This window comes from Phaseolus vulgaris, chromosome 3 (genome assembly GCF_051622355.1).
Source record: "Phaseolus vulgaris cultivar YP4 chromosome 3, ASM5162235v1, whole genome shotgun sequence".
NCBI classification, from domain to species: Eukaryota; Viridiplantae; Streptophyta; class Magnoliopsida; order Fabales; family Fabaceae; genus Phaseolus; species Phaseolus vulgaris.
In genome coordinates this window covers 44,456,903-44,465,073 of record NC_143500.1, presented here as the reverse complement: position 1 = coordinate 44,465,073, position 8,171 = coordinate 44,456,903, and the positions used below count along the sequence as shown (strand labels likewise).

Here is an 8,171-nt window from a genome sequence, read left to right as displayed (position 1 = left end):
GTTTATAAATTTTATTTTTGGTTCGTAAATCACCTTTAATTACGAACTACATGAGATAGACTCATGAGTACTATCACTGCAGAGAAGGTGAGTATTGTATTGTAACTTTTCCTCTCACCTACTAAGAGTTAACTGTCTTGTATTTCTTTTGAAAGGATAAAATACTTTATGTTGTTTAAATTAAAAGAAGAAATTAAGAAGTGAGTGAAAAATTTATAATTATTGTAGTAAAATATATTTTTGATAAACATTTAAAAATATATTTGATATAATTTATAAAAAAAAATTAGAATGAAAATAAAATTTAAACTAAAGTGAAAATTATTATCACATCTTAATAAATAATAAATTTATATTTCAAAATAATAATATATTAAATAAATTATTGATATAAACCAAAAATTAGATCAATGACTTAATTATTAAATCAAAAGTTGGGAGCAATGATGATATAACATTGAATTATTTATCTAAATCAAAGATTTAAACATCAATCTCATAATTTGGTTGACGACTTAGAAGACACTACATTATAATATAATGGCATTAAAATATTTACATTCGATTAATTTTTTTAATTTTATTTATATTTTTTTTCATCCAATTGCCTGTATTTTCTTTATAACTATTTATGTTAAATTTTAACTACTCTTTAACTAAATATTCAAGTATTTTCAAATTCATTCTACTATTTATACTTTTAATTTAACTTTTTTTCAAATTTTATTACGTAAAATTATTAATATATAAACTAAATCATACTATAATAAAATATTCAAAGCCAATTTTCAATTTACTTATTATACAAATTTCAAATCTACTTGCATTATAAACATCATTATTGTAAGCATAAATTAAAAAAAAAAGAGAATAATATTGCTTAAAAAAATTTATAAATTTTTATTTCTTTTCCATCATTATTTCTATTTTTTTTCAATTAATCAAATTTTTTTATTTATCATATTCATTATACACAACTTAAATTTTTCAATTATATCAAACCCTTTCCATTCATTTGTTTCTATTTAAATTTTTCTCTTCTTCTTCATAATTATTTACATATTTTTAATTTATATTTCCCTAAATATGTGTATTTTTAAATACTTTTTCAAATATTTAATTCTTTAAATTAATATATTACATAAAATTATTTTTTAAAACAATATATTTTTTATAATTCAATAAATTTAATTATACCACACTTTTCATTACTTTCTTATAATTTTTCATTTATAATTTTTTTCTTATTTGCAAATATTGCTAATTTAAACTTCTTTAAAATATATCTATTTACAAATATTTTTTTTTTATCTAAACTTTTAATTATCGAAATAATTATCTTCATCGATTTTATATTTAAAATTTTTAAACTTTTATTATATTATTTTTCGAATTATTTCATTTAAAATCATTAATATTTCTTTTTTTTTTACTTTTTTCTTCATTCTATTATCTTTAAAAAAAACAACTCGAAATTGGGTTACCAAAAATTCCATTTGATATTCCGCAGTTATCAATTGTTTGAGAATGGAGGGGAATAAATCATCCATTTTTTTTGACATTTGGTATAGGGTGATGTGTGAAAAAAAAGAAGTATCCAGATCTAAAAATGTATTTAGCCATCAGAAAAAGAAAACCACGTCATCATTCTCATAGTGTAGACAGCGCAAGTGGACTTTCAAAAATAATACATCTCTGACTGCTCACGGTATGTAGCGATTACTCCTCTTTTCCTCTGAGGAACCTTCATCAGTGGTCCACCAGTTTTATTTTAGGGATTATTAAATTATTAACAAAGGTCTCATTAACATTTTTTAAAACCATAATCATCCAACAAAAAATGACATTCCTTTGCTTACTAAATAATATGAGCAGCATTAGTTTTGGTTGAAATTTAAATAAGAGCATGAGGATATTATTTAAAACCATAAAATGATTATTCAACGTTGTTAAAGGCAGCGTTCAAACAAACAAAACCCAACCACCCATGTCTCCTTCCAAAATCCCCGTCGCCGGTGAATTTTCATTTTCCGGCATGTGGTTGGTTATTCTTCTTCTTCATCTCGCTCTCTTTGCGACGCCTTCACTTTGCTTGGACTTCCTATTCAACTCCTTCACCGGCATCACCAACCTCACTCTGGTGAAAGACGCTCGCGTCGACGCCTCGGTGATCCGCATGACCAACGACTCTAACCAGTACTCTTACGGCCGCGCCTTCTATCCCACAAAAGTTCCCATCACAAAGCCGTCTTCCAATTCCTCATCCTCTTCCATTACTTCATTCTCCACCTCTTTTGTCTTCTCCGTCTTGCCGGAAATTACTACCAGTCCCGGCTTTGGCCTCGCCTTCGTCCTCTGCAACACCACCGATCCTCCCGGAGCCATCGCCAGCCAGTACTTCGGTCTATTCACCAACGCCACCTCCCCCACCCTTTTCCCCCTGGTCGCCGTCGAATTCGACACCGGCCAGAACCCTGAGTTCAACGACATCAACGACAACCACATCGGCATCGACCTCAACAACATCGAATCCACCATCGCCACCCCCGCCGGCTACTACAATTCCACCGGGGGATTCGTGCCAGTGCGCATGCGCACCGGCCAGAATATCCGAGCCTGGATCAATTTTGACGGCCACAATCTGCTGTTCAACGTAACGGTCGCGCCAATCGGCGTTTCGCGCCCGTTGAAGCCTACGCTTTCACATTATGTTCCCACCATAGGTAACTACGTGTCAGCTGAGATGTACGTCGGGTTTTCCGCTTCCAAAACGAACTGGATCGAGGCGCAGAGGGTTCTGGCGTGGAGCTTCAGCGATTCAGGGCCAGCGAGGGAGCTGAACACAACAAACTTACCGGTGTTCGAACCGGAACCATCGTCTTCCTCGCTTTCTGGTGGCGCAATAGCGGGGATTGTTGTTGGTTGTGTTGTTTTTGTGGTTATATGCGGTTGTGGATTTTACTTGTGGTGGCGAATCCAGAAAGGGAAAGACGAAGAAGACGATGAGATCGAAGATTGGGAGTTGGAGTACTGGCCGCATAGATTCTCGTACGAGGAATTGAGTTCTGCGACAGGGGAATTTGGGAAGGAGCAGCTCTTAGGTTCAGGAGGGTTCGGGAGAGTGTACAAAGGGACGTTGCCGAACAAGACACAGATGGCGGTGAAGTGTGTGAACCACGATTCGAAGCAAGGGTTGCGGGAATTCATGGCGGAGATATCGAGTATGGGGAGGCTTCAACACAAGAACCTGGTTCAAATGCGAGGCTGGTGTAGAAAGGGTAACGAGCTTATGCTTGTTTATGATTACATGCCCAATGGGAGTCTGAACAGGTGGGTTTTCGATCGCCCCGAGAAGCTTCTAGGCTGGGAGCAACGCCGTCGTATCCTTGTCGACGTGGCAGAGGGGCTTACCTACCTTCACCACGGTTGGGACCAGGTTGTTATCCACCGAGATATTAAGTCCAGTAACATATTGTTGGACGCCGACATGCGAGGGAGACTCGGGGACTTTGGTTTGGCCAAGCTTTACACGCACGGGGAAGTTCCCAATACCACACGTGTGGTGGGGACGTTGGGCTACTTGGCGCCGGAGCTAGCCACGGTTGCGGCGCCGACGTCCGCGAGTGACGTCTACAGCTTTGGGGTGGTGCTGTTGGAGGTGGCGTGCGGGAGGCGGCCCATTGAGACTTCGGTGGTGGAGGAGGAGGTGGTGCTCATTGATTGGGTGAGGGAGTTGTACGCGAAGGGGTGCGCGCGTGAGGCTGCCGATGCGAGAATCGGAGGGGAGTACGATGAGGGAGAAATGGAGATGGTTTTGAAGCTTGGCTTGGCTTGTTGCCACCCTGACCCCCAGAGGAGACCCACCATGAAGGAAGTCGTCGCGCTTCTCCTCGGAGAGAATACGCCGGAGGCGCCCGGAAAAGTCTTGTCCGATTTGGTTAGCGGCGGCGACGATTTCGATGAGGCGGCGCCTTTGCAAACCTCCTCCACGCGGGTTTAAGTTGTTTTCACTGTACATAATTGGACTTTTTTTTTTCTTTCTTACTTTATTGTTGAGTGAGCCCTTTGTGTTTGGATTTCGGTACGTTGCCTTTTGACTTGTTTTGTTTTGGATTATTGGATTAGTTAAACTTCCAAGCAAACTCCTCTTGTATTGTACCTAATCATGGTAAAACTAGTATTTCTAGTTTTAGCCAACGAGCGAGATTCAAGTTATTAGATACACTGACTTTATTTGGAATTTTGCCACTTGTATCTGGAACCCGGATTGGCTTGCTTTCTTCTCTTCTAAATGGTACTATGCTTGAAAGAAGTTCAAATAAATAGCATATGAAAATGACCACACATGTAAGCGCATTAAACAGGCGCCGCCATCTGCACGCTGAACGCATGCTTCCAAATTTTCAATTGCTCTAAATCTTTTGTATGAACAACTTGAAAATAGCTTCCATATATCAAAAGACAATATTTTCAATGCAATCTTTGTATACCATATTTTTATTACGTTCATTCAAATGTGAACGTTGGTAAAGGAACATAGCAGCAACATTTTTATTAAAACTATAATACTATTCTATAAATAATGTTTTCTAATGAAAATATAAGAGTTGTTAGATGTGTTTTATTTTCATTGATAAACATGTACCTCTATCTAACTCCTTTTCACTGTTACATTCAAGTATAATTATAATAATGAGAATACTAAAGCGTGAAGTTGAGAGTGTGGAAAGTGAAGCAGGATTGTGTTCTCTTTGCACTTGTCTTAAAACACTCGGATTCCTGCTGGCATGCCAACGCCACCGATTCCTTCATGCTTTCAGGTCCACAAACCAATACTCCAATATTAGATCCACCGCTTTCATTTTGGAGCTTGCTGAATATTTCTGTTCAATTCAAAGCTTTTAAGCTGTCAATTGTTTTGTCAATATGCATTAGAAACAGTAAATAAACAATGAGTTCACTACCTTTAAAGTTAGGCCTTCCCCCAAAATGTACTTCGTGAGCTTCAAGTGCATTCCTAGCTTCAGCTGAACTTAGATCAAGGGCTTCAATTTCTCTGTGCGATATTTTGGGAATCCCTTTCCTCAGCCTTCTCCATCTCAAAAAGCCTGCCACCGAGGCGCTGCAGGCTAAAGCTAGGACAAAAGCAGCTATCAGAAGAAGATCGACAACCCAAGAGGGAGTCTTTTCTTTGTCCAGTTTTGAGCGCTTTCCAGATGGAATTATAATATGGTTTAAAAAGATTAGGAAAATAAGGAAAGTAATGGAGCAAAATCCAGCAATGGCAGCCATCCAAGAGGGACTTTCAGGCCCGTATGCTGCATAATTTGAACACACGCTGTTCACTTGCAGGGTTCTTGCTTTAAAGAACTCATTTAGTAGCTCTCTAATTCCTACCCCTGCTTGTGTTTCTCGGGTTACAAACAATTTTAGGTTCAAATGAAAACTTTTAGTTGATCGGTTGAGTAACAGATGTGAGACTGAATGTAACAGACAGAAATCTTGTGCTTTCTTGATGACATACACAAGTTGTATTCTCGATGGAAATCCACTTTTGCTGTTAGCTGAATTAGCTTCTGTCAAAATGCTCAGAAATGGGGTTATTCCACTTCCTCCAGCAACCAGAAGAAGGGTGTCATATCTGCAGACAAATTTTTCCATTAACTGGGATGATCTTATACTTTTTCACTGTTTTTCACATTATAAAAAAAAAAAACTGATGGCAAGGGACAACCGAGGAATTTTTATAAACAACTCTATTAGAAGTGTTAAGTATAATGTCTTTGCTCACCTCAAGAAGTCTAAAGAAGCAGGTCCATAAGGTCCTTCGATTGCAACAGGTATTCCCTTCCTTTTATCTTCAGTTTTGTCTAGTTCAGCATGTATCAGGTCGTAAAGAGAATTAGTCCACCACCCTTCACATTTTATTATCACTGACAAAATGTGGTCATCAGCCCTGGAACTAGATATTATACTGAAAGAGTGCCATTGAAGATGAGATATGGTTGGTATCTTCAAAAATATAACACTTGTAGGGTTATATTTCAGCCCTGCAAATCGTTAAAAAGCCGTTTAAATAATCTCCCCCTGATCTATGCAATTCTAATGGTCAATTTCAGACTGGTATAAAGAAACTAAATACCTGGATCTTTGGGCAGAATTAGCTCTACAGCTTTGCCAGGAAAAATTCTAGCAGAAACCATGCTAGTTTTTGGACTTGATTGTATGATTCGGATCAATTTGTCAAGGCTAAAAAGGAATATTCCTGGGAAAACCGTATAAAAGTGCCTATCCCCACCGTGAAATAAGAAAAATACAAGAAAGATTGCATAGAAATGATGTGTGTAGTAGAAGATTTCAAACTTTCTCCTTCTAATTTGGGGAAGAGAAGTGACCCAAATGACTAGCCCCACAACAAGTGCTATCTCCCCCGCGAGGTATATGCGTCCAGTCTTTTGCCACTTCCACATCTGATTGAAAAATATGATGAGAGGAGGAGAAAACTAATCACTAGCTACTGCACAAGTACTGAGCCTATATTCAATTAATGTTGAAAAATCTGTCCGGTAAAGAAAACGCCTCCGAATTAAAATAACAGAAGGTACATGATTTAGACTTCACCTCATCCTGAATATGGTGGCTGACCCCCCATATCAACAAAGTGCTTGCACCATGTATTGTAGCAAAAAGTATCATTGCAGTTCCGAGCCAAGTGTGATATCTAACGGAAGCTTCAAACTGAATGCCAAGTATGCGAAACACAGCCAATCCTCTTAAAATAGGAAGGAGCAGCAAAGCCAGACAAGCTTCTGATAGCAAGCCAAACCGGGTAGCTACTCTGTGATACTTGAGTTGCCATCTGAAATCAAGATAGTAACTCGGTGAAATAATAGCTTTTCTACCAATCCAACATAAGCGTATCAAGAACACTTACGTATTCAACTTCAGTGATTTGTATGGCACCAACTTTTTGAAGTCTGCAGAAATACGAGAGTAGTAGGTCCATACTAAGAAGACAATAAAAAGGAAAGCTACCAGTACTTCAATAATGGATAAGATTCCCACTGTGCTGTTCACCACCAGTGGCTTTGAGAAGAAGTTTGATTTTGATGGACTCCTTGCGCTTCTGTAGTACCGAGGAAACAGATTTTGAAGAGAAATGTCCATTATAATAATTGAACAGCCCTTGAAGCTTGCATATTATTACCTGCTTTGGTATCCAGATTTTAAATCCAATAAAAGAAGTCCAATTATTGCAATAGCAATTATTGGAAACGTGTACACAGCGAAGCTAAGACCTGCAGAAAAGTATGATCCATGTTTTAACATCTGACTAGCATTTGACCATAAGTTCTTGGAATTTGAGGAGCAGTTTTGCAGTAACAGTTACATTGAAGAGACAGAAGAAAGGATTACACATGGTATGAATAATTGAAGTTGAGATTCCGCGTTCTTACCATAGTATCCAAAAATTGTATTATCTGCGCTATTTTCTAATTGTTTCCATTTTCTTGTCCATATTTGGGTTGGCTTCAGAAACCAAAGAGAAACCCAAGCTGCGAATAAGAAAATGATCAGAAGTTTTAGAATAGCAGCAAATAAAGCGGTGCTGCTTGTCATCTTTGACTGATCTCCCTTCGCCACAGGCTTTTCTTTATTTTCACTTCATTCAATGCGATAAAGATCCATATATAAAGGGATCTAAATTGGAATATTGGTTGCCATTCAGGAAGTAATGTTTTGGCCCCGCCACTTCCTTTTAGTTGTATGTTTTCCTTTCTCTCTTTTACCTTTTTCTTGCTTTCTTTATTTTTTTTCGTCTCTCTGTTTTTCTGGTTTTCTTTATTTTTTGTTTCACACGTCTCATGTATGTCATTAGAGTAAGTTATGTTTGCATATCAACATGCACCACATGTTTTTCACCAATTGCAATACCTCACACTATTGTACTATTTTTTGTGCTAATTTCACAAACTCCTCCGACCTCAAGCCAGGTGTTTGGCGGCTCCATCAGTTGAATTTTGAAACCCATCTGCGTATATTAAAGAAAACAAATCTTTATGCATTAAAGAATAAGAATATCTTGAATCCCTTTTGTACTATCGATAGTTTGACCTTAAATTTGTTAGACACAGGTCACAAGATTTGTATATCCGATTGTTAAAAGAAAA

The 8,171-nt window shown here is 37.5% G+C and overlaps 2 protein-coding genes across 2 annotated transcripts; one reads left to right on the top strand and one right to left on the bottom strand.

The window, feature by feature from the left end:
• Window positions 1-1,797: 1,797 nt before the first annotated feature.
• LOC137807913 (Concanavalin A-like lectin protein kinase family protein) lies at window positions 1,798-4,240 on the top strand. The gene has a single exon (XM_068608764.1). The coding sequence runs from the start codon at window positions 1,988-1,990 to the stop codon at window positions 3,998-4,000; it is 2,013 nt and encodes a 670-aa protein (XP_068464865.1). The 5' UTR covers window positions 1,798-1,987; the 3' UTR covers window positions 4,001-4,240.
• Window positions 4,241-4,463: 223 nt separating this feature from the next.
• FRO8 (ferric reduction oxidase 8) lies at window positions 4,464-7,844 on the bottom strand. The gene is made up of 8 exons (XM_068608763.2): window positions 7,458-7,844; window positions 7,208-7,298; window positions 6,935-7,126; window positions 6,622-6,859; window positions 6,143-6,470; window positions 5,792-6,050; window positions 4,965-5,641; window positions 4,464-4,883 (listed from the first exon to the last, which is right to left on the bottom strand). Exons 1-8 carry the CDS (start codon window positions 7,618-7,620, stop codon window positions 4,702-4,704), a joined length of 2,130 nt encoding a protein of 709 aa, XP_068464864.1. The 5' UTR covers window positions 7,621-7,844; the 3' UTR covers window positions 4,464-4,701.
• Between the last annotated feature and the right edge of the window lie 327 nt (window positions 7,845-8,171).

Coding starts and splice junctions, on each gene's coding strand:
- LOC137807913 (XM_068608764.1), top strand. CDS start 1,988: ATGTCTCCTTCCAAAATCCCCGTCGCCGGTGAATTTTCATTTTCCGGC.
- FRO8 (XM_068608763.2), bottom strand. CDS start 7,620: ATGACAAGCAGCACCGCTTTATTTGCTGCTATTCTAAAACTTCTGATC. Junction 7,299..7,457: donor TACAATTTTTGGATACTATG/GTAAGAACGCGG, acceptor ACTTTTCTGCAG/GTCTTAGCTTCGCTGTGTAC. Junction 6,051..6,142: donor AATTCTGCCCAAAGATCCAG/GTATTTAGTTTC, acceptor AACGATTTGCAG/GGCTGAAATATAACCCTACA.